The 27,001-nt window shown below is 37.1% G+C and overlaps 2 protein-coding genes across 5 annotated transcripts in view; one reads left to right on the plus strand and one right to left on the minus strand.

Annotated features, from left to right (window-relative positions):
- The first annotated feature begins 106 nt into the window (after positions 1–106).
- LOC111193332 (C2 calcium-dependent domain-containing protein 4C-like) lies at positions 107–2,104 on the plus strand. Its single transcript, XM_022673570.2, has 2 exons — positions 107–625; positions 1,674–2,104. The coding sequence occupies exons 1-2, from the start codon at positions 107–109 to the stop codon at positions 1,869–1,871; spliced, it is 717 nt and encodes a 238-aa protein (XP_022529291.1). The 3' UTR covers positions 1,872–2,104.
- A 1,246-nt stretch (positions 2,105–3,350) lies between these two features.
- Positions 3,351–27,001, minus strand: part of npr1b (natriuretic peptide receptor 1b) — a 69,507-nt gene continuing 45,856 nt past the window's right edge. For all 4 annotated transcript variants that reach the window (XM_007249683.4, XM_007249685.4, XM_007249681.4 and 1 more), the window contains exons 7-23: positions 26,217–26,311; positions 24,825–24,960; positions 23,738–23,822; positions 23,438–23,558; positions 22,838–22,912; positions 22,639–22,716; positions 21,499–21,603; positions 19,901–19,972; positions 19,500–19,659; positions 17,294–17,449; positions 10,935–11,103; positions 9,872–10,018; positions 9,411–9,534; positions 8,923–8,991; positions 7,749–7,923; positions 6,442–6,540; positions 3,351–4,607 (exon numbers count right to left, since the gene is read on the minus strand). In XM_007249683.4, coding sequence (XP_007249745.2) covers positions 4,459–4,607; positions 6,442–6,540; positions 7,749–7,923; positions 8,923–8,991; positions 9,411–9,534; positions 9,872–10,018; positions 10,935–11,103; positions 17,294–17,449; positions 19,500–19,659; positions 19,901–19,972; positions 21,499–21,603; positions 22,639–22,716; positions 22,838–22,912; positions 23,438–23,558; positions 23,738–23,822; positions 24,825–24,960; positions 26,217–26,311 — 2,015 coding nt within the window. In that variant the 3' untranslated portion in view covers positions 3,351–4,458. The remainder of the gene's footprint in view (positions 4,608–6,441; positions 6,541–7,748; positions 7,924–8,922; positions 8,992–9,410; positions 9,535–9,871; positions 10,019–10,934; positions 11,104–17,293; positions 17,450–19,499; positions 19,660–19,900; positions 19,973–21,498; positions 21,604–22,638; positions 22,717–22,837; positions 22,913–23,437; positions 23,559–23,737; positions 23,823–24,824; positions 24,961–26,216; positions 26,312–27,001) is intronic.

Raw genomic sequence — 27,001 nt, forward strand, 5'->3', positions numbered from 1 at the left:
AGTGCGTAGAGTCCTTGATTAAGTTCTCAAATGAGTGCAGTGCCTAGTTTCATAGAGCTACAGAACACAACAGCTGGAAAGAAGCACCTCCATCCAACATCTGGACATGCCCGGACTGAGCATCTGCAGACCCGCAGTTCTGGTGGCTCCCTGCGCGGGGAGTTCAGCAGCTGCTAAACGAGAGAAGTCCCTCCAGGCTCCTCCAGGTCTCCAGGACGCCCAGCCGGTCGCTTCGCGGCACGTTTCACTGCGGGAGATGGTGCTGACTCCAGCCCGCGTGCCTCCCTTCACCATCCCGCCGCTGTGCGCGGTGACTCGGCCCGGGCGCTGCTCTGCGGGGGGCGGCTCTCGGCGCAACACGCTGCCGGCCTCAGCTCACTCTCTCCGGTATAACAGCCGCTGCTGCTGCCCGTTCTCAGCGCTCAGCCTCACGGACCTGGAGCCTCACTCATGCGCTCTGTCAGACCCGGGCACCAGAGCCGCGATGTCTCTGCCCCACCTGGCCAAAATCACCACTCCGTACGGCTTCATCACCCTGGGGGAGAGCCCCTGCGTCCGCCGCCGAGAGTCGCTGTTCTTCCAGGAGAGCCAGACACAGCCTGGAGCTTCACAGCAGCAGCAGCAGGTGGGTTTCCAGATGTGAAAACAGCTGCATTTACAGCCTAATTAATGTTAATTATGTTTCTGGGTATTAATCACCAGGAGTAGTATTTGTCATTTGTAAAAAATAATAAAATAATTAAAAATAGCATACAATAAACGGTTTGGTTTAAAAAGTTATTACAATTACTTATTTATTTCTTAAAAAGAAAATTGCAAATGAAAAAAACAAATCTACAAAAATAAATAAATACATAAATAAATGTGTATTTTTTCCTGCTAATCCAATTTATGGTATATCCACTTCAGGGTGACTGACTTTAATGTCAGTCAGAAAAATACTGTTTGTTTCTAGAACTTACTTACACTTTTTTATGTTTTTTTTTTCTTTAATGCTTAAAAAAACAAAAAAAGAAATTAGATTTACTAAAACTAAACATGAAATGAATAATAATGTTCTGCTAATTTATAGTACATCCACCTCAGAGTGTTTTTAATGTCAGTTCATATTTGTTTCATTCCAAAATCCATAAAAATGCTGTAATTATTTAGTGCTTAATAAAATACAAATAAATTACATATTTACAAAAGCTAAACATAAAATAAATAGTTTTCTGCCAATTTATAGTATGTCCACCTCAGAGAGACTTTAATGTCACAGTTTAGAATTGTTCGCATTATTGGAATTGAACCAAACCAACCCCCCCCCCCCCCACACACACACACACACAAAAACAATATGTACAACTCGGATCTAACATGAATTAAAAATCTAATAGAATTGTTGTACATTTAATTTTTTTTTCTTTTATGTTTAGAAGAAAAAAAAAACTACATTTTAAAAGTATTGTTCTGATATATCCACCTCAGAGTGACCTCAGAGTGATTAAATAATTAAATTAGTAATAAACACATAAATCTGTTTTCCTCATTGGTAATAACCTTTTCACAATGATTAATTCATTATTATCCACCAACATTAAAAAAGGGAAATGTTATTAGAAGAGTGCATTCAGTATTGCTGATTTTACTATATTTTAACAGGATTTGTCTTTCTGTTATTTGTCTTACAGTGTGTGAAATCTAAGAGTGAGTCTTCCTTGCAGTCCTGCAGTGTAGCAGCATGCTGTATTTCATCTCTCCAACAAGAAAATTACCTCTCTACTTCACGTGACTGTTCAAAGCCTCACAAGTGCACACACCGTTCCAGCAGTTTTTCAACGAGGAAAGAAAAACTGAAGTATTTCCTGAAGAACCGCTTCAAAGCATAAGAGCCAATTCACTTCCAGAAACTTCCCTGAAATGACATTCACACTAAAGAAGTCCCCCTGATAATTACAGAGATATACTCCATCAAGAAGAAAAAGGCCCTTGAAAAAGCAGAATGAGCTGATAGTGAGTGGAAAATTAAATGATGAGACTTGGAGTGAAGGTTAACCAGTTCATGTATCAAAATACACATTGAATTACTGTTGGTTGTGATATGTTATTATAAGGAGGCACCTACTATATATATATATATATATATATATATATATATATATACATACATATATATATACATATATATATGTACTCCTTTTATGGTCCTTTGGTGATTCATATATGATGCAAAAACAATAGTCACCAGTGGGATAACACAGTTTGCTGCTGTTAATCTTAAATATCATTTTTATCTTTTTCATTGCTTGTGTTATTGTATTCTGACTGTAGTCTCCCACTGGTCACATATTTCTGACAATGAATAAACCATAATTTCATGAACAGTGACAGTTTTCAGGCCTGTTGATTGCCACATGGCTCCAAGTAAAGGTTTGAAATTGTATGTGACCATATTCACACTAAAGTAATTAAATTTACATTGAGTTTTACTGAGATCAAAAACTCACAGAGATGCAAGTTTTTAAGAATGTATTTATAAATGTTTGCAGTTGTGTGTAATAAATTGTATTGTATTTATTATAAAATAGTATATTTCAGTAAAAAATGTGTATACATTTACACAAAACACAAATCTGTGTCCCATTTTAATTTTGTATCCAATCTTATAAAAAACACATACCACTATAATGACAGGGCCTGCAATTACACCATCTTATTGTATCTCATAATTAATCACTGATGCTAATATTCTGTTATGAACTGACATTGATCTCAATGCAACATGGATTGCTTATTACATTTCTTAATTAATAATTTCTTAATAGTAATTCTCAATATACTCACTTTATTTGTCTGTTTGATACTAGTGTCATTTAGAGGGACTATTCTCTTTCTGAGTACCTGTCAATACAATGTATGTCATACAGGGGTTTAAAGAATTCAAGTGTTTTGCAATATACTGTGATGATGCAAGAACAACAATATATTGCAGTTTTTAAAACTCAAATCATAGGAAAACTGTATTAATAGATAAAACACAACACATAATTCTTGACAATCAATTTAGTATTGGGACATTTTGATATTAGTATTATCTTACCCCTACTACAAACGAGTTCAACGACCGCAATCTAAATCCACAACAAGGTGCCTTTTAGGAAAGCACCTAACCTCCATCTCTCCTGGTGTGTGTTTTTACTACTGTAGTTAACCGTGTGTGTGTGTGTGTGTGTGTGTGTGTCACAGATGGATTAAATCTTAAAGGTACTACTGTCCAAAGGCTGTAAAGTGTCCTTCATTGAATGTAACCTTTCTTGCCTATTTAAAGATATTTTTTGCCCCAGATTTGTTATAAAATCACTCATACATTTGTGGAATTGAACAGCATTTCACATTTTTATATAAAAATCATATGACAGTTTGCAAAAACAACATAAGTGTTTTAGATATTTTTTACAGAAATATAATCTAACATCCTGCTAACCCACTCTCCCGAATGCTCCCATAGTTACAGTTATGTGTACATTTCAAATAAACATAGAAAACAGACATAGCAAACATGGCAAAATCAAACCACAGGGAATTTCCACTGTGCTACGTTTCAATATTTCCAAATGATAGATTCTTCAAACAAATATATATAGCTGCACTTTTTCCTTCTAGATTTAGACCTTTAAGAGTTATCATAACCTTTGATCTTTGATGTTATTGTGCCTCAATCTGAAGGTTTCTTAGAAACACCCAATCTACAGGAACTCATCTTTTAAGTTATTAAGGATGAGTCCACAAGTTCAGAGCATCATTAGTCAGTATTTACAGCCCCAGCAGTATAGCATAATGAGAATTAGCATTAAGAGGTTTAACAGCTACATAGATGCAATGTGTGCTCAGCATAGGTGAAGATCTACTGTGCAAAGACTGTGCACAGGTTCTGTACCTGTTAATGTTAGAAGAAAATCATGATTATTTCACCATTACTTCACAAAATTTAATTAGGCCATTACGCTGGTTCAATCGCTGCCACTTTAAACTTCAGTCACACTCTTATCAAACAGCCACGATGCTCTGTGGATCTTAGTTTGCACCATCCTCTAAAACAAATGGGAAACACAGCTACTACAGCATGGGACTAATGAGAGAGAGTCATGAGTCTAGTCATGATTTTAAAGCAGTGGGATTACATGATTTACAAGATTACATTTCAGCTGGAAACATGGCCTCCCCTTCCTTTTCGTGCTCTTTATAACCAACAGTGAGAATGACAGTGAGGGGTGTTCATGGCATACAAATATCCTAATGTCTCTATCATCACACAAACCACAGTTCTCCAGACTCCACCAATGTGTCCTTCTGGAATGCAAGTGAAGGAGTGTGCAAAGGTGGACAGAAGCCCGGAAGTTGTGATAGTGGTTCTTTACGTGTGTTCAGGTGGTCCACTAGTGCACTGTGTGGGTTCAGCTCAGCACCTGGTTCCGCTCACTCGCTGCTCTTACTCTCTCCCAACAGCCAGTAGGTCCTCATCTTTCCCTTGCCCTTCATCTCCACATCTCCTCTCAGTTCTAGCTGAAAGCAGTTGAACTCCTGCAGAATGTCATGCGATGCTGAGGATACGTGAATCTTCAGAGCTGCCAGAAAAATGCCAGAAAAAGGTTCTTATTAATGCACAAGGACAGCACTGAAAAAAATGACAACTACTAGGCAGCGAAGTGATAATTTTTTTTTTTTTTTAGATTAGGCAGGTCTTTCGAACTGTTCCCTCTATGCAGTGGTCAGTACCTAACAAAACTGGCCAAGGAAAGACAATCGGTAAAACAGGGTCACTGGCCCACATACAGATCCTCACAACATACAGGACGCAAAGGATCCACTGACAACATCTTCAGTGTAATTGATTAGAACTATTTTATTGGTATGAGGGTGACCTACACAATATTAGGCAGGTGGTTTTAATGTTATGGCTGATTGATGTAGGCTTTTTATTAGGACAAAATCATACAACAGAAAAAACATCTATTCATTTGCACTATCAATGGGAAACATAAATAAATTATGAAACAAAATTATTGTAATTATTATGATTAAACACAACACAGAGACACATGTGTCTAGCAGCACAGATTAATGAAATAAAATCTCTTCTGAATTCTGAAATTGGCATTCAAACAGACCCAGATTTACCTTAAAGCCAATGCAGTCAAAAAAACATCTTATTATCTCAATAACATAGAAAAATCAAGTGTTTACTGCCACAACAAGACCTAAAATAACCACGGAGGCATTGATTACTCTAATGCTGTTTTAACCAGAGTACTCAAAAAGAGCCCTGAAGTGCTCTGACTGACTCAAAATCTTAGTGGTTTGCATCCAGAATATATTTGTGATCAGTTTTAAGAGTATGAATCAATGGGTCAAAAGGTCAACAAGATCATTGATTACTGGTGAGCTAGAAGAGAATCAGCATCAGAAAGAGAGAGATTTCAGATGTGCCTTAAATAGAGCAGCTTTCAAACTTGCACCTTTTGGTTATGCTGAAATTAATTTTCAACACAGTATTTTTTTATTATTTATTTGAGTGTATTTTATGTAAATAAAATAGCAAAAATTATGTCATTTTAAATTGTATGTAAATATTTTATGCAAAATACAATGGTCATGTACACTTTTAGTGACTTCTTCTATTTAAATAAATGTGACTTGCCTATATTTGAATTTGCCTGTTTTTGTCAGACGAGTAATTGAGAAACTGTGACAGCTCAAAATTATTTTTCAGGATTATGGTGAAAATCATTCTGAACACTCTCCAAAGATAAATGATAATGTGAAAGGATTTCCAGGCACAGTGCATGATACTTCTAAATCTCATTTTAAAGTCCCATCTCTGCTGAAAATTCTCTTTCCCTTAAACCAGGACAATTTCTTGGTGCAGAGAATTCGTCCAGAACCTTGTAGTTCAGGCATGTAATCTGATGTCACTGGCCAAATGCATACAAAGAGGTGTGTAATTAATACATTTTACACCGGTATTGTTAGAAGAATGGCCTCACATTATGGTTTGGGCAACTGCAGGACATTCAGACATTAATTTGCATCACTGATTATAATGATCTTATTTTCCTGGATGTTGCATTCATTTCTCAGCACTGAGAGGAGAGTTAATTGCATTCTACAGTAATATCAGTGTTTAGTAATTGGATGTCTGGTACTTTTAATTAGGAAGACTCTCAGTAACAATAAGCAGATAATATAAATCTGGTGTTCTCTCAGAATACATTAACCTTTATAGAAAGGATGAAGAGTAAGTCTAGAAATGTATCAGGTAGGTTGTACATCTCATGATGGGATTGAATTAAACTCAGACAATGTTTCAAACATTTAACAAAAATATTTTATAACACTATTAATGATCCAACCAGTATTGCTTGCAGTACAAATTGAATTTGCATGACTACATTAACTTACGCTCTCCATTGGACTCCATACGTGATGATGTGTTCACTGTATCTCCAAACAAGCAGTACCGAGGCATCTTAAGTCCTACCACACCAGCACACACAGGTCCTGAAAACAAAACACACACACACAAACACACGTTAGGGAGAGAAAGGTGACTCATCTTTGCTGTTTTCAGGCCAGTACCTCATTAACACTGTTGTTTCCATCATTCTAACTCTGTTTACCATAAATCTGCTGATAATATCAACAAAACATCTCACTTGATATAGAGGATTATAATAAAATATTAAATACCAGTTTTACATACATTTCTTAATACAAACATTATCTATGTTTGGTGTCTGAATGAAGGAATTTAGAAATAAAATATAAAAATAAAACAAACCAAATATATATAAATATATAAAATTAATATATAAAAAAATTACTGATTGACCCCTGATGAACTATCTTGGGATATTGGTAAAACTATGTGAATATAGGTGTGACATTGTTTAAGATATTATTTAAAACACTTAACGTGTTGTGGTACAATTACCTGCTTCCCGTAATAGAGATATTGCATTTGCAGAAATGCTAAATAAATAATAATAAAAAAAGAGTTTTTTTTTATTTTATAAGAAGATTTGATTTTGAAAGCTAAACTAGATTAAGTCATTGGAATGTTTAAACCACAGGTGGGAACCGGGGGTCAGGTTTCAGCACAGTTTAGTGATTTCTTTGCTCCAGTAAACCTACTAAACCTGGCTATTAACAGGTGAATTGAATTAAGTGTACCTGAGCACAGAAAGCAAAAGTGTGCAGAGTCTGGTACCTAAAAACTGGAGTTTCCTGACATTGGTTAAATCCAATGCAATTTTTTAGGAGTAGTAAGTTTCTTAATACTAACACAAGAGGTGGTAAACTATGATCTAGGAGGGGCAGATTTCTGCAGATTTTAGTAATTCAGAACATACCAAAATGCTGGAGTTTGACCCTTGGTTCCCTAACCCAGGTTCAAACTGTCCAATGAGTCAATACTGTGTATTTTCAATATAAAAATCTCCTTGTACAATACAGTAGAAGAGCCACATTAGTGTGTTTATATTTTTTTATTTTGCACTTGATATAGAAGCAGGAAGTCTTCAATACTGTTTCCAAAATAGTGTTTTAATTAATATTTATTTCTTCTGAAATATAAACGATAACGTCTTAAAATAGCTCTAGAAAGCTCTTTCCAAAACCCTCAGCCCTAGTAGTGGATATAAAGGCTTTAGGATTCTGTCCCACAAGTCTACACACTCCTGATGACCAGAGGCTAGAGGTGTGCTCACCACTGTGGATACCAATGCGCAGTTTGAGCTGCTGGTCAGGTCGGTGGCGGATCTTAAAGGTTTTGACAGCATCCAGCAGAGCAAGGGACATGCGGGCGATCTCTCGCGCGTGCAGCTTCCCGTTACGTACCGGCAGACCAGACACAACCATATATGCATCTCCAATGGTCTCCACCTGAGGTATGAATAATCAAGATCAAATTCCCATTTAAACATCAATAGCACATCGTTAACATCATTTTTTTTCCATATGAAAGTACTTCTCCCAGAAAATGATTATTGCACATGTTTTTTTTGTCTTTGTGAGTACTCGAACAACAGAGAGAAAATAAAAGATATGCCTAAAAATGGGCTGGATAAAATTATTGGTACCTTTTCACACCTGAAACCAAATAGAAAGGAGAGAATCTGACTCAATCTTTGAATTGTATGTCTGTGTGTGCTACACTAAGCATGAGGAACAGAAAGAAGAGAAGAGAACTGTGTAAGGTCTTGAAAAAATAAGGTGGAAAAATCTCAAACATCTCAAGATTACAATCCATCTCCAGAAATCTTGAACAGAAGAGAAAAACTGATAAAAGGTGCAACCCACAGTAGCCTGGATGGTGGATAAGCAGCCCCAATTAAGTTCCATCATGAAATGTGAAAAAGTTTGGACGCAATGTAGGGCCCAGTGTCAGAAAGCTGGGCTTGGTACCTAGGTCATGGGTTTTCCAGGAGGACAATGACCCCAAATACACTACAAAAAGCATCCAGAAATGAATGGAAACAAAGCGCTGACCAGATGTCTGGATCCAAATTCCATTAAACACCTGTAGAGAACTGCTCTTAAAACTGCTGTTGGGAGAAGGCACTCCACAAATATGAGAGACCTGGAGCATTTTAAAAAAGAAGAGTTGTCCAAATATTACGTTAAGTACACAATTTTTTTATGTAAGAAATACTTCATATTCCAGAAAAATCTCCAAAAACTTGCCAAAACTTTCGAGCATGACTGTAAGTGATTAAACAGCTAAAACGCTGTACACATGCCCATACTTTAGTTCTTCACCCTCATGACTCCAGTACTTTTATAATTAACATCAGATTCATAAGCCTTTAGATAGAACCCTGCGAAAATATAAAATAAAATAATAAAATAAGTTTAAAAAAAAGAGCCTGCATTTTGGAATACCTTGTAAACATCAAAGTTGTCTATGATGGCATCAAAACAAGTGTAGAGGTCGTTGAGGAGGGTCACAACCTACAACACAGACAGCAGTGACAAATTTAGCCTGGAGCAGCGGTGTCAGACTCCAGTCCCGCAGGACTACAGCCCTGCAGAGTTCAGCATTCAACCTCATTTACCATGCATGATTCAATACATCAACTGATTACAAAGGCCTTCATGAGTTTAATTTGGTGGAAGATAGAAAATGCTAATCTCTGAGTGAAAAACCTGACTGACACCTCTGCACCTGCTTGGATGGAAATTCAAACTGTGCTGGCTGTAACATTTTGTGAGAGTATATTGAGTATATTAGGCTTAGATCTGCTAATATGTACTTTAAACCATAGGGATTACCTAATTGTGATTTCCCTGTTCAGATCTGTGTATTTCCGAGCAGGGAAACTATCCAACAAGCATTAAATTAAGTGAATACCATCATATAAAGTATGTACCTGCATGGGTGTGCTTTCTGCAGACAGTGAGGTGAAACCCACAATGTCACTGAAGTAAATGGTGACTGAGTCAAAAGCCTCAGCCTGTACCGTTTCTCCTCTCTTTAGCTGCTCTGCTACTGAACTGCAGCACAAAACATACAAAAGTTTACACACAGGAATAGAGCTGTTATAATGGCACAAATATCTAAACAACAAATACACTCAAATATTTAAGAACAGGCCAACTTAAACTGATAATTATACAGTTGTACTCAAATGTGTTAACGCTTAACCAAGTTTAGTTAACTTAAACAGCATGCCGTAATCAGTTACTTTAGCATTTTAAGCTGGCAAGTCAAACATATCAGAAGGTGGTAATACACTGCTTATTGTATACTATGAACTAACAAGGCGTAATGGCAGAATCTGGTGAAGAAAAGTGATGCATGCAATATATATACAGTATGGTAAAGACTAACTGGGGCAAGATCTGGTAGAGTAAGGCCTCTGCTTTGCGCTTCTCCTCCAGGTAGGCCTGTGTCCTCTCCTCCACCAGCTCCTCCAGATTATTAGCATACTGCTCCATACGAGACAGCAGGTTGTCCAGGATATCCCTGCTGACCTCTCTAAAGCAGAAATACAGCAAAGACAGAGAGTAACAGGTAAGCACTGGAATAAGAGGCTGTTTGTTGAGGTATATTAAGACAGGTTGATGATAACTAAATCAAATAAAGGACAGTTTCAAAAACACTCTTTTTAAATCTGGCCGCAGGTAGAGACTAGCGTTGTATAAATAATAGTAAATCAGGGTTTTTGGTAGTAGTATGTAGGTATGTGGGATGCACTATTTTCCCCACACAAAAAACACCTTGACTAACCAATTTTCTGTGGGAAATCCTGCTAAATATCAAATGTAACAATATATCATGTAATAATTTGCAATACAGTGGTGGGTAGTACAAATGTGATTTTTCTACTTAGTCCTATGTTTACTTCAGTTAATGTTACACTCATTTGAAGTGATCTTGGTATTTCCACAGCTCAGCTCTAAATGTGCAAAAGGCATGTACTAAATTAATTAATTATGGATGTGTTTTGACCAAACTTGAAATAAACCAATCGATATGTCACTTACCATTTATCATTTCATTGCACGATGCCCCTGTGTTGCCAAGATAGCAATGAACGTCTGACTAATGACTGTTGTCTAGGCTTTTTTCAGACAGTGAAACACACCTGTGTTTTTTGTTGCTCATCGTGACACACCTTGTGCAGGGTGTAAAAAAGGGCCCTATGTGTATTTGTGAGACAATATTTCACTTTCACTCAAGTTCATTGTATTAAGGGTAAGTTTTAATACCGTTTTATACAGAGTTTATGTAGGCCGATAATGGTTATAGCTGTATAATACATAGTATGTGTTAATATAGTGTGGCTTCAGGCTACAGTACACACTGGAGAGAAAAAAGGAACAACAACTGAAGGTGAATGGAAGAATGTGAAGAGCAGTGAAGAATGGGAATGTGTATGAAAGTGTGAGACCTGTTCTGTTTGCGGAGAAGCACTTTAATGTGGCTGAACTCTGGTCTCTCTGCAGGTTCCTCAGCCCAGCAGCGCTGCATCAGCTGACCCAGCTCCTCACTGTGAGCCTGTGTGTTCACCGTCGGCCGGAGATACGGCCACTCCCCCAGAGCCACACGGTCCACTATCTCTACAGAGAGAGAGACAGAGAAAGAGAGAGAGAAATGGAGAATACATAGCGAAAATTATTGGAGAGAGAGAGGTAAAGAGAAAATAGAATAAAGAAGAAAATAGAGGAAGAAAGAACCAGAACCAGAGAGGAGAGAGGGGGAGAAAATGGAGAGAAAACTTTGGTGTGGGAAAGTTTTTAATGAAAATATAAACAGTATTTATTGGTTCTCTGGCTGTAAACAGAGCAGTGCGTCTGAAGGGAAGAGAGCGTTCCCTGCAAGTGAAAACTTCCTCACTGTATTTTTTATGAGTACTCTGACTCACCTGCTTCAATTTACTGAGCTTATCCTGCCTCAGCCTCTTGTATTTTTCAACGTTTTTAATTTTTCGCCTAATATCCTCATTATCTTCACTTATTTGAACAGACGTAGCATCTGTCATTAATGAACTGGGGCTGGGGGCATGGGTGGAGGATGTCTATGAATGCTACTTTTTTTTTATCAGTATGTGTTTGTCTTCTTCTTTCAGTTTATTTTCTCTGAATTTCTGCTTTAGATTGTCTTGTTCCTTCAGTAGACAGTTGTGCAAAAAATGGAATGAAAGCCCTCTACATTTTCACACATTTGTACATGGTCTGTGTGTGTGTGTGATAATGTAAGTGTGTGTAAGTGCACTATGTGTACTTTTTGTGGGAAGAAAATCACACATGGTATTGTGTTGAACAGGAGAGCAAGCACACTTTCAAGTTGTTCAGAGAACACAAGGTGAAAAATGTCTTTTCACCTACCACTTCTGTTTTTCTCTCTTTTCCTTATTCTCACACTTTGCCTCTGTTTTTTTTCTTTGCTTTTATTGTTATTCAGACATCTTCACCTGAACAATACCTTCACTTTTACAATATACTGTACTGCGCATTATATGTGAATGTTCACCTACAGAATTGTGTGTTTATTACATTGCATTCATTTGGTCTGGTTAATTAGAGAGCTGTCAAAAAAACTTTCCTACATTTTGTTCTCATCATCTATGTGGGCTGCGTCTCTCTCTATACTACTGGTGAGTTGCGTTTTCAGGTTCTGTGCCGAATTCTATATCTCTGCCAGAATTCAACCTTGCTTTGTGGGTACGTCATGCAAATAAATGATTCTAACAGATTTCCATTGGATTCCTTTTATTTCTGTTTATGAATAAGGGTTCATCTGTAAACTGTTACAGTAGATACAGAAATCAAGAGTGAAAGGGTTTGCATCCAATCGACTGTAAGATGTACACACACACCAAATGGAGTCGTAATTCAGCACAACAATGGTATTTTTTTCCCTCTGCTTTGTATTTTTCACACTGTAAACAACTGGACCAGGGTTCAGTAGATCTGAACTGAGAACACCACTTCTGGTTAGAGTAAATTGGTGCTTTGGTCTGAAACAAAATAGTTCAAAAGTTTGGACCAAACAATGCAACTCACATGTATTTTAAATTTGCAGATAAACGAGGCTCAAAAATGTTTTTTAAATTAAATCAGATTTATTTATGGTCCCATCACAAGAGTACATGTGTACAAGTGAGTGAAAGACTTGGGTGCAACTGTTTTGATTTGGATAACTTACATATTAATGATACACATCTTATTTGCAGTAATATGACTCAGTCTGAAGAGCCAGATAGAAATTCATGAGATATACATTTTCTACATATCTTTCAACTTGTGGAATTTTCTATTAAAAAGATAGAAAAATAAAAAGATGGAGCATAGCTGTGAGGATTTGATTGCAAAGCTTAAAAACCTATACTATCTATGTCTGCCATTAAGCATAACTGCAATAGGTTCATGTTTATCTGCTCCATAGAGTCCTATTTCATTGGCAATTCTGCTCTACAGGGATTAGAGAAGCTGTGTGTACAATTGTGTGTATCTGTATCAACAATGGGTGACACTTAAAGTACCTGAATGCATTTATTAGAAAAGATGGTCACAAATTTATTTGAACATATAGTTGAGTGTATGCACATATTGGCTTCTCTCTGTTCTTAACACAGTATTCAGGTTCCATGTGGTCTTTGTGAATTATAGTCTGTGTACTGTGGTCCACTATTTACAATTGCTATATTTATGCCTCAGCATTTGTGGCTTTTTGGCCTTAATCTCATTATTATGCTGTGCGTACGCTGCTGTGGTCAGCCCTATTGAGGAAATTGGTATGAAATGTCCATGTGACATTGTGCTGACATTGTGCTGCCCGAGGTGAGTCTAATGGGCACTCTCTGCTGTGGACAATGCCCTTTAGAAATAAAACAACATCATTACCTTTTTTCTCTCTTAATAACACCTCCTTACGTATGATATGAGAATTATGTCCATGTAATTTTTGTATGTGTGTGTATCTGTGGACCTGTGTGAGTCTATGTATTTGTGTGTGTGTCTGTAGGTGTGTGTGTGTCTCCCTCATTGCCTGATAGCATCAGCAAAGTGCATCGAGTGGCAATGGCTAGCTAGGGCTAATGTTTCTGGAGGCTGGAAATAGCACAGACAGCTGAACTGACTCAACACCCAGCTCCCCCCATCCCCACCCCCACCTCTCTCTTCACTCTTCACTCTCGCACTCCCTGCTGTTCACTACAACAGGGAACCTACCTTTACTTCTGCACACCGTCATTCATCAGATGCAAGACAATCTGTTGCTATTTATACAGTAGCTTTAATGTGAAATGCACATCATCTCCTCACAGAAAGCTATGCAGCAAATGCATCCCTGTTAAACTGAACCATTACTTTAAGGTGTTCCAGACAGACCCACTGTGTGAACACAAGCCTTTAGAGAAGAAAAGAGACCCTACTGAGCAGAAACAGCCAGGCTGGAGTCATTATAGCTTTAGAAAAGCACACAGCTCTTCTTGATTCTGATCTCCATCTTCTACACATGCTTTTACACCTTTGGTATAATGTGAATCTTGCAGCTGATGTACACTTTTATAATCAATTGAGAGAAATTTAGAATTAAAAAGGTAGGAAATGATCTTGAATCTCTGTCACACAAAATCATTGTATCCTTAAAACAGCTTTCAGGGGAAGAGAATGGAAAATATTGTAATTTTATTCCAGAGCATTCACATTGGTCTAAATAACAAAAATAGTGTTTTTTAACACTACTGTGACATACTTGTGGAGCAAATGTAAACTTTAGATTGACCTCCAGCTTTTTCAGTTCCTTCCAACTTATCTTATAAAATACACATTATTGCACTCAGTTATCCAAATAATTGAATTCAAGTGTTCAAATCACTTCAAAATCAAGCCCCTAGGCATGCAGACTGCTTCTACAAACATTAGTGAAAGAATCGGTCGCTCTCAGGAGCTCAGTGAACTCCAGCATGGCACTGTGAAAGGATGCCACAAGTTTCCAGTTCAGTTTTGAAATTTCCTCACTACTCATTGGTTCCAGTAAAAAAAAATACTTCCTAATGCTTTAGCATGCCAAGAGATTTTGAACAATTTCATGTTCTCAAATATGTCTGAACAGTCTGGGTATGGCCCCTTCCTGTTTCAGCGTCACTGTAGGTGACAGTGGACAAACTGGAAGTTTGGCATGGCAGAACTTGACTGGCCTGATCTCAACCCGATAGAACATCTTTTCAATGAATTAAAGTGAAAACTTCTTGTCCAACATCAGCATCTGCCCCTCACAGACACACTTCTGCAAGAATGGTAAGAAATTGCCATAAACACACTCCTAAACCTTGTGGAAAGCCTGCCCAAAAGAGGTAAAGCTGTTACAGCTGTAAAGGGTGGGCCAACGTCATATTAAACCCTATTGAAAAGCAGACAAGCAAATACTTTTGACAATATGTTGTACCAAAGAACCATAGTATCAAATAAAAACATAATCATCAAGGTTCAGATACTACTAAAAGACTAATACCAATACCAACCAATGTTGAGAGTCTTATGTTAGGAAAGAGAGAAATCATTCCACAATCTCAGAGAATACGCTGCAAAAGCCTGAAAATAAATGGACTCCCATATAGTCTACTTGGTGTACTTTCCAGTTTACTAATGACGTTGAGCTTCCAGTCTGCAGCACTATGATCTACTTTAAATCTACTTTAAAGAGGTGGAACCATAAAAAGCTCAAATGCTTTTGCTGAAGTGGCTGCATAAGACATTTCTCAGAAATAACATCCTCTATTTCTGATACCTCCCTCTAAGAACTAGAATTAAGCCCCAGAGTGAAATGTCAATGGAAGCATGACTACAATGCAGGCAGACCAATTTTCTCTCTTTTTTCCAGATATGTGTGACTACCACTGCCTTCTGTATGTGAAGAAGTAAGAAATGGCAGTCAGAAATAACAGGGCTAGATAATGACATTGATTTAACAAGTGATTCAAATTTTTACTTTCAATCAATACCGTTGGAAACGTGCTTTTTACTCAGTAGGATCTGTGGTAGTTGCACATGTGGTACAGTACAGTAGGGGGCGTAACTGACCCATAACAGAATATATTGTCTCATATAATACTTAGAATTAGGTTCCTGTTCAGACACATTCAGCCTGACAGGGTATTAGGAAAGCTTGAATAGAAGCTGAATTTTTTTAAATGCATCTCTGTGATTGTTTGTGTGTGTGTGTGTGCATGTGTGCGCACATGGATGACCTCCTTGTATGGATGGTGAGAGGGAAAAGCTCGATTCCATTAAAGCTTCCTCTGCATCACTGCAGAGCCTCTTAAGAGTAATTGGCGAGAGCAAGAGAGAGAGATAAAATGTGAGAGACTTGTGAAGATGGAGTCAACCGTCAGTGTCACACAGCCACTCTGGAGTGAGAGCTGATGGAACTGTACCATTTCAGTCCCTCTTAACCTCCGTCCAGATTGATACTGAGCTTCCACAAATTGCTCTGAAACCCAATCTTTTGGAAGACAAGGAAGTCACTTTGTAGTGCCATTACCGCCGCCACGAAATCTAGACTACAGCAAAATTGCATTTCTGCAAGAAATGAAGCCCAGCCAAAAACTGTATAAGCTTCTGAAGATTTCTTTCCTGTAATAAGACAAACCAGACATGGCTATTACTGAACGTGTGTTTTTTGATCCAGGTGCTGGAGAAGGGTTTGCAATTTCCTCAAACTCCAGTAATCCTGTCATTCTATCCTATTCGGAGTAGATTTAGTATTTAAGGTTAAAGCAGAGAGAAGATTTAATACAGCACTTCAAGGTTCATGGTTAAAGTGCAAGGATTTGTTTAACAACATCAATTTTATCATGATGTATTACACTTTTCTTTGATTAAAAAAAAAATACCTTGCGGCTACTGTAACTTTGCCTTAATTAAAGAGGAAATACAGAAAAGTTTTAGTCCAATATATATAATGACTTTCAAAATGTTGACACTTCTACTGGTTGATGAAGTGAGGTTTGAACCAAACCCCACCTTCATACTGTCATTACTGACCCTATAATGTGTATTTTCTATGCTGTGAGGGTGAGATATATTTAATATAGTATTAAAAGTGACGGAAATGGTTAGACTGTAAGGTTAAAATAGGGTTAAAAGGTTTAATGTTTAAAATTCAGAGTTAACTTATTTAAAGGTGATGTTTAGGGTTAACCTGCAGGGCCAGAGTTTTAGCAGAGTGATAAAGCTAAGGGTTTATGGTTACAAAGCAGATTTCTTGTCAAATTAAGCCAAATTTAAGGCCTATATTTAGACTGTGTGGTTAATATAAGGTTATTGAGGGTGTAAGCTTTGAGCATTTTCCCCTTTGTTTGGTTGGTTTCACACAGAGACAAATACAATGCACCACAATTTCTTGCATTAAACTGTCTGAGAATGCTCTCTCCTCCATCAGGGCTGTCTGGGGTGGAAAAAGAAAGTGAATACAGAAAGAATGTCCTGTGTTCTGCACTACTATGTTTTTTCTGTGTAATATAGCATGGAGCAATGGCAGATGGGTAATATACCAGCTTTAACTCAAAGCAGAATACACCAGATACCAAGACCACCTCCTCTCAAGGAGTCTGTTTTAAACCAAAACAAAAAGTGCAGATTTAAAAATGCTTTAAAACTCAGGTTTAAGTTTAAACTTTAGAGTTAATATAGGGTTAAAATTGACATTTTGGGATGAACTTAAAAGCTGAAGTATAAGCTTAGACTACAGAGTTTTTTTTTAGATTAAAGTAAAGGTATATATTTAGATTTAAAGATCAGTGACCTTTAGGGCTGAGAGAGTCTCCCTCAATGTAGAAAACCCCTCTCCGCAGAGCCACCTCCTGCAGGATAATGCCGAAACTGTAGATGTCTCCTTTCTGCGTCCCACAGGCGGGGGGGTTGCTCATCCTCAATAGATCTGGAGCCATCCACAGCTTCCCTACATGAAGCACAGAATACTCTCAGAAAACAACGATACAAACTAAACACACACACAGTGAGGCTGGACTGTGCTGCTATAATGAACAAGGCTGAATTCTGTTGTTGTGAGCATAACATAAAATTTAAATGCACTAACTGCAGCCTTTCTCTGCATTTAACTAATTGTAGGGATTACAATCCAGAAAGACAATTATCATGAATTACTCGTAATGAGTCTGATTCTGAATAAGTGGCAGGCCCACAGTTCAGCGCAAAATGAGACAAAAGGCTCTAAATAAGACTACGGCTAACACAGATGTCATTCACCCATTAGAAGGTACTCGGTTATTCAGTGTGGCTGCAGCTAATGAGACTGTTAGCACTTTAGAATATTTTAGAGTTGAGCATTATCAGTATTTGTCTGTGATAACGATTAGTGTTTCAATAATCAAACATCATCTGGCACATAGAAAAAAAGGCAAGTATGACATTAGAAAAATACATAAAAATTATTTTAATTTGTCACTGTAATTATTTTTTATTATAAATATTTATAAAAAGGCAGCTTTCTCTTTCTGTACTTTGTACAGTTGTTATTATCTTCTGCCCTATTCACAATCATAGCAATTTCAAAACAGGTTGTGGGGAATACATATAGAGCAGATTCTGATACAACAATAACAGCGGGCATCATGATATATTGATGTCTATTGTGATGAACTGAGTTTTTCTTAATACTCCTACAGCTTTAACTATTACTATAAGTTTATTTCTAAATACCTACTGCTACATTATTGTTCACACCTAAAAATAAATGTGTAAATTGAAGCTCTTTTGATTCCTTACTGATCCATGAGATGTGAGAGTGTGAGTGAGAATGTCTATAAGCCTTTCATAGGTTCTTCACAATTGCACATCTCTATTATAAAACAGGGTTTATGGAACCAAAGTGGTTCTTTTCTGGAACAGAAAACCATTTCAAGCACATTTATTTTTAACAGAGAACTAAAAAATTGAGTTTCTTACAGTTACTTTAAATTTTGTTCCCTTTATATCCCTTTTCAATTTTTTTTTGAGGAACGTTGTTTCTAAACATTTCAATAACTTTCATTGGTACCACTATAAAAAAAGGCTCCTTTACAAAGGGTTTATACATAGTCTATAAAGAAGTTTACTAATGGTTATAAATTAAGTAGTAAATACTTAAAAAACCTTAATAAGCACTTAATAAACACATAAATAGAAAGAACAGCAGTGACAATGATTTTAACATATCTAGCAAAAAAATAGAAAGTCAGTTTAGTCATTTAATGTTCTTATAGTTAAATTAATAAAGTTATTAACAGAAATGTTAATGATGACTAATAAAAAAGACAAAGTAAGATATGCATCTAGAAACATCTGAGGTTTAACAGTATAAATTAATGTGAAATTACTATTTGGTACACGGCAGGCCACTGTTGCCCTTCCTATTTATTTGTTTTAACTGCGTATTAATGGTTTATAAACTTATTAATAACAATTAATAATCTCCTTTGTAAACTATTTATAAATCCTTTATAAATGAGCCTTATTTTTGTGGTACCCTTACATTTGATACAAACAGGATACAAGAAACTGCCATTCTTTGCTCTTCAAAGACTCATAGAACATCTATAACATTTCTGACATTTAGTTCATAACCTTATCCAGAGCAACTTGCAAGGTAAATCTTATTATTCTAGTGTAGTGTTAGGAGTCTTGCCCAGGGACTCTTATTGGTGTAGCTCAGCATCTAGTCCCCCAGACTGGGAATTGTACCCCAGTCTCCCACAAGATGTGTGAGCTAATTGGCAGGTAGTGCTGTTATCCACTGCACCACACCAACCAATGTGTATTTTTTCTACACTAAATATATAATTTTCTACACTTTCTCAATTTATTTCGGATTTGAGAGTGTACTTAATTTAATTCTTCACATTCTGTCTCTGCCTCACATTGCTTTCTGTGAAAGGCAGTTAAGAAATGTCAGCAGCACTGCCTCTCATGTATCTGCTGCATGCTGCTAAGTAGTAGGTCAAACAACTCACGTGCATAGTAAGAGTGGGCGTCTTCAGGATCAGATTCAGTCCTAAAGCTGGAAAGCCCATAGTCTGTGATCTTCAGCACGAAACGATTATCTACCACACAGTTCGAGGACTTCAGGTTGCCATGAGATACAATCACACTGTTATGGAGGAAGGCCATTCCCTGTGTGAACAAAAAAACAGGCTAAATAACTGAGAGAACTCTGAATGACTCTACAGAAGAGAACATATGAGGTAAACCCTCAGTAGAAAAGCAGTTGCAAAGATCTACTTTACAAAGTGAAATAAATGCCAGCAAATGATCACATTAAACAGACTAAAGTTGTTACTGCCTAAGAACTTTGTGATAGTAGTCAATTTAAACTGAAAACAGGTAAAGAAACAAATAGAAGATATACAAATACCTTCACAATGTCATTGATTAGTGAATATTTGAACATCCAGTCCAGTGTGATGCTCTCATTCTCCAGAATGTCCTACATTTCCAAAACAGAACCACATGATCAGTGGTATCAAAATATCATCATTCCCTATTACAATCTAGGCAACACTGTTAACAATTATAGATGCAAAATGTATGTGTTTTAAGGATGCTCACAATATTATGATCACCCCTTTTGTTTTAACACTCACTGTCCATTTTATCAACTCCACTTGTCATACAGGAGCACTTTTATATTATTTATAGTTCCATCTCTGCATACTTTCTCTTTCTCCTTTCAAAGAATTCAATTATTTATCATTTAAAGTCTTTGCAAAGAGCAAGATTCTGCTTTGGATGTTTTTCTGAATGAATTGAGTAATGCATAAAATTCAGAGAAAATGGATGAAGTAGTATTTGTGTGATTCGAGTGTATTATTGTGATTATACCACAGTTCCATTATTGATGTATATTCAAAGATTTTGAGTAAAGAAGATGAGAAAATATGATCTGTTTGGTTATAAAAAAACTCCAAAAGTTACAATAGTTCCATTGCTGCTCTGTTTGTAGATGCGCTGTTTGCCTTATAAGCGCTGCATCGTTGCTAGGTTACCTGTACGTGGAGGATAAATACATGGAGAGCTTCGGATACAGTTCATTATCGGCTGATAATGGCACTCATAGAATGCCCCTCAGCCAATCACATTGCAGGGCTGGAACAAACTGTGGTATATTTTTTGATTAGTGAGTTTTTTTGTTTTTTTTTGGTAATTTACTGTCATTTCACCCACATCACTATAATATAATTTAAGATAAGGGTGTTGAATATTTCTGACTGCACCTGTAAGTGGTGGGTCATTCTCTGCAATGCAGGGACATGGTGGTTTTGTGTTAGTGTGTGTTGTGCTGGTATAAAGTGGATCAGACACAGCAGTGCTGCTGGAGTTTTTAAACACTGTGTCCAATCACTGTTTACTCTGTTAGACACTCCTACACTAGCTAATCCACTCATACCAGCACAAAACACACTGACACACCACCCCCATGCCAGTATCACTGCAGTGTTGAGAATGACCCCTCACCCAAATAATGCCTGCTTTTTGGTGGTCCTATGTGGTCCTCTGAAGAACAGTGCAAACATAGGACAAAAGGAGGATAATAAAGTATGCAGAGAAGCAGATAGACTTCAGTCTGTAATTATAATTATAATATTAGACCTACAAACTTTTTTATAGACCTACACATTTTTTTTATCTGATTTTAAAACAATATACTCCATCATTCTATCACACATGTTGCATAAGCAGTATTCACATTACATAACAGTGTCGTTCACAGTCTTGAACTGGCCTCACATTCCTTTGGTCAACCCTGAAGTGCTCCAGTGGAACAGAGTGTTGTGTAGACGTTTCATGTTTGATGTAGGTACCATGGTTACCACAGAACAGGCCCTTATGATTAACAGCTTATAGTCCATGTGGGGGGTGGAGAGCAGAGGGTGGGGGTGGAGAGTACGGCGCACGGCTGCTGGGTTTGATTTATTCCAGAACTGTGGGGTGCAGAATGAAGGCTGGGTGTACCTGCAGGCTGCCGCGCGGGCAATACTCTGTCACGATGGAGACATTGGGTGGGTCAATGCATGCTCCGATAAAGCGAGTCAAATGATCATTCTGCACATCTCTCATCTAAAAAAAACAGTGGACACAGAATAATACACAAAATATTATCAGAAAAACCTGTATAAAAAGATTCATCAATTCACTTTGACATTTAGAACATTTACCTTAAACATAATTCAGAATCTATAAAAATCTGTGCATTTTGTGCATTTTGGTTAATTTAAATTTTTCTGAGGTTGTGGACTCCAATCAGTTTAGAAATGGTAACACAGACACTTATAAGACTCTATGGCCCCACTGAACTAAAATCAGAGCCTTACTGTGCAAACTGACAAACAATATTTGTTAATATTACTACAATAACTGTGAAGCATGGTGATGGTAGTTTGATGTTTTGGGAATGATTTACTGTTGTCTGGCTACCACTGGGGGAACTGCTCTGTTAGTCAATCCTTTGTAAGGTGTGGAAGCGCAGTTGGTTTATGCAAAAAAAAACAATTAAAAGACAATCCAAAGCAATTCAAAAATGTAAACTTGGTCTAATGTAAAATGGCCTAATCAAAGTCATAAGCACTACTAAAAAATTGTGGTAAAACCTGAAACATGTAGATCTTGCTCAAACGCATACAAATGTTAATGATTTGCAGTGATATTAGTAACCATTACTTACTCTTATCTGACAAATTTTCAGTAATGAGTAATCTAACGTGTAACTATTTCCAATCCAGTAATCCTGTGCTACCTAGCTTCAAAAACACAATGTCAAATTTGAAGAAATGTTTAGAGTCGCAACTGGAGCAAAGCTTCCAGTATAGTGAGTTTTGGCAAAACTGTTAGATGTTGAGGTGGCAGGGGTGTGTGTGTGTGTGTGTCGAAGAAACTTAGTTACATTCAAAATCAATAATCCATAACGTAATTAAGTTACTTTATAAAGGGGTAATCAGTAATCAGATTACTTTTTCAAAGTAACTTTGCAATCACGGTTGATCTGTAACAGTTTTTGCAATGAGGAGTTTATTAAAATGCCATCATATAAGGTGAAACACTAATTAAGAACTATAGAATGTTTTGGGTGGATAAGTTGTCTCTTCAAACACTCACATGCTTCAGTTCAAACAGCACTTTCCTGGTCAGTTCAATACGTTTCCTGTTGACATATTTGATGGCCACAATGTTTCCCTGGAGATCAGACAGAAATGTTGAGGATCAGTGTGTGTTCTTTGACATTCAAAGTAAACTCGCAAAGGCTAACCTCAGCAAGAGTTTGTAGTGTGATTAGGTCTGTATTAAAAGTTTGTACCTTAAAGTAGGCTGTCTTAGCGAACACCTGGAAGTTACCATCAGCGGTCAGCAGAGAGCCGTAGTTGGAGCCTCGCTATACAGAGAGAGGGAAGCAGATTCAGTAAACATATTGTAGAATTTTGTAAAGTGATAATATGGTCAAATAACTGTAAAACCACCAACATGCTTCTTAGTACAGAACTGGAATTACAAAGCTTAGGCTGCTAATATAAACATGATTCTTATACGCTTTAAATTCTCATACACTGTATGAATAGCATAATCGAACCACCACACAGTTTCACACTGTAATGAGATGTTTAGTAATCTTAAATACTGGCATATAGTGTATATGTCTGACACTGTATAGTATACTCCTAACACACTGAACATCCACAAATGCTAAATAAAACTGTACTGTGCAATTCAGGAGCCTTAGGGTAACCTCTCTGGGCTATGAGGTATCTAAGATGGACAATGACACATAGATATACAATAACAAATTAAGGTTGTTGACCAGAAAAAAAATTACACTTGGTTTAAGGATAAAATAAACATGTAAACATGTGTAAACACCTTTCTCTAAGGTTCACCAAATAGAAGACCTTTAACCACTCACCAGAGACAGCGTGAGTTTGCTGCCTGCACTTCGCAGCACCTTCTCCAGATTGCTCATCTGCATGTCCTCCCAAGAGATCCTCCAGAGCTGAGCAGCCAGCTCCTTCTCCAACTTCAGCTTCCTTTCATATGTAAGTGAGTTTGTATATGAGAGAAAATGGTCCAAGATAATCCAAGTGATGAAATGATGAGACAAAAAGAAAAATAGTGAGCTACCCTATACTTACAAAGATGCTTCTAAATATGCACAGTGTGAGCCAACCTTTTTCATATGCGCTCATTTAAATCCTCACACACTCACCTGTATATGAAGACAGTGATGGTAAAGATGATAACGAGGATGAAGAACACTACAATAGAAACCATCTGATGCATTGTGATGGTCCCTGAGAAAAGAATGTGGGAGACAGAGGCTTTTCACGTTAGAGGTTTTTCATGCCAGACGTTAACTATAGTCTATACACACACTGAGGCCTCATTATAGACATAATGAGTATGGATGCTCCAAAGAAACAAAAGCTAAAGAACTGAGGAGAGGCCTGTGACTGTAAGTTGCTGCACTCATCAGTCAAAAATTTGGACCCACTTTTACTATTAAATACTATTAAATGTATGGCTTTGCTCTGGACAGTGAAACTTAAATTGCCTTTCAAAACTCAATAAAATTTGTAAAGAAAAGTAAAAAAGGTTTATTTACATTTATTTATTCATGGACAAACATCCCAGCCCAAAAAAACAATTATGTTGTGACAAATTTTTGACAACATATTGTTTTGGTGTCCACAACGTTAATAAAAAAAAAAAAGACGTGTTCTATTGTTAGAAAACTGATTTTGGAACATGACTGGAATTTATTAATTTTGCTTTATTAATGTTGTAAGACAATAGAGTTTGCTAAAATATGACTCCCGAAGAGGTTCAGAGAATTGAAAGAGTGTGCGTTTAAACATCTACATAAGTCTAGATAATACAGGTCCTGCTGAATATTAAAACATTTGCAGCTCAATAGTTTATAAAATAGAAAAATGGTATTTATAAGAAACAAAATTCCTTGTCAATATTTCATAATAACTCTGCAAAACTACTGTTACACAAGCTACTGTTACAGCTCTGACTGAAAAAAAAAACATTATTTAGGGATGAAGATTGAAAAAAAGATTGATTTGAGTCATCATAAATCCCTTTAAGCAGTTTTCTCCCACTTCAGAATGACGTGTAATTACACCTGCTGTGGTGGGAAATAAAGCAGCATATTTGGAACCTGGAACATATGGAATGAAAGCAAAATACATAAAAAAAAGAAAATATGTTTTTAAAAAGCCTTTACTTACTAAGGGCTAAACTGGATTGTACTGTTCCGTACCGTACTGTACTAAATGAGTACTTACGAGCGATACAGGCAGGATTGTCATGCTTGAAGCCACAGAAGGGCATGTCAGGGGGAATGAAGCCACCAGGCCAGTGGAAGGCCATACCTGGTAGAGTCCTCATTTGCTTCTGAGTACCATTGTACACGGCCACAATCTGCACAAGACGCGACACAAAATAAGTGACAGGCAAATTTAAATGGTGTCTCTGCAGAGAACAGCTAAGAATTTATTTATTTTTTTTAAGATTTTGTCACTAGTTAAAAATAAAAAATCACATAGAAAAAAAATCATAGTAATAAAATTATCCAAGATAAAGAAAGAGGTTTTAAGTACATTTAGGGGCTTATTTGAAATACATTTCCTAAAAGACTTTTGTATTAAGGGATCAATATCACTGAAGCAAAATTTGTGGTGTTTGTTTCTATTCATATGTATAGGGTTACTGTGCTAAACTATGCAACACTATGTGGCTCCTGTGAGCCGTTGCAAGTGCCATGAACCTGTCAATAGAAATTGAGCTTAACATTTTGTAGATAAAAATGGCAAAGACACTTATATTCAAAATAAAAATCACTATGTTTCAATCTAAGGCAAAATAACAGAGTTGTAAATAGGCTTGTAAAACGGAATCTGAGCATCTGGCTGCAACCAGAACAACCTAACGTTGTTTGGCATCTTTAAAGACACATGAACCCACGAAGCCTGGGTAATTGTGAGGGATGCATAGACTCTGGGATATGATGAACGAATTACAGCTTTTCTTTGCACATGTACCCACAAAACACATACATGGGGTAGATATGCAGGTCATGCTGTAAGGTAAAGATTCAAATTTGTACTTTATTAACATTATTATGGAAGATTATTATGGTGATTTCAGAAAACATAGAACCCGCAGTGTCTTTTTTACAAGCTGCTGAGATAAATGAGATCATGACCAGCATAATGGCTGACAGGTTTTAATATGCTTGAGATCAGCCAGCTGAGACTACTGACCTCTGCCCTGCACAGCTCTAAATCTACCCACTCTCCCACGCCCTCTCACTCACTTTCCCTTTCACACACTCTCAGCTAACTCATCTGCACACACTCCCACTCACGCATGCACACATGTGACAAGAGCAAACTGAATAAACAACTCGTAATTAACCTTCTGGCTGCCTGACCTGACAATCCGATGAGGGAGAGAATTGGATTGAATGCAGAGAGGTAATTATGCCGCGTTTGGCAGTGACTATACCCCAGCACACAATGAGAGAGAGAAATGTGCAGTGCTCCCAAAGTGTGTAGCAGTATCTGTAAGAACACCAGTGAATACTAGTTCTGAGACTCCTGAGGACAGGTAACCACCTTGTTCCTGATGCAAGAATGTGTGTGTGTGTGTGTGTGTGTCTCAGAGACCACCAGTACCTGAAAGACACTGGAGTTGGTGTCTGTCATGTCCCAGAGGGCGAAGTCTGTCTCTCTGTCCCCGTGCTTGTCTATCTGTACTAGACCAGTCACACCTGAAGATGCATATCCCAGAGAGAGAAAGCAGAGTTATGAGCTATTAACACCTTTTTACAACACACACACACACACACACACACACACAACTATTATCACAGGCTAATTCTAAACACAGAGCAGATGCTGCTTCTGAGCAAATTACTATAGTAATTTACTAGCAGGAGCCGTATACAATTACTTAGAAAAATATATAGAAAAATAAACATACAAAAAAACATAAAAATCCCCCTTCCTGCAAATCAAGCTTAAAGTGTTATTTCCATTGTCTAAATTTGTCAACTGTATCAACTCATCGCATACCTTTAGGCTCAAATAAAAGTATAAAAGTACCAGATTCAAAACTACTTAAAGTATAAAAGAAAAAGTATATTAAGGGGGAAAAATATAATTATGGACAAACACTTAGGCCACGACACAGAAGGCTATAGTGCACTACCCCCACACCCCCACCCCCCCTTCACCAAAACATTTTTTTCTAAAAGCCATTATTACTATAATGTTATATTAAAATGCTAATGTTGGTAAATTTATAAATAAATGAAAGCATTTTAGTACAATGCAAATAGATTACAGGATTTACAATACAAAAATTGTAGGCTTTGCAACATTTGTGATCAGGTACCACCTTTTAAGGTGGACATATCTTAAATGGATTTGAAAAATATATAAAGGAGAGACACAACCTC

Source organism: Astyanax mexicanus, chromosome 6 (assembly GCF_023375975.1).
Source record: "Astyanax mexicanus isolate ESR-SI-001 chromosome 6, AstMex3_surface, whole genome shotgun sequence".
Lineage (NCBI taxonomy): Eukaryota > Metazoa > Chordata > Actinopteri > Characiformes > Acestrorhamphidae > Astyanax > Astyanax mexicanus.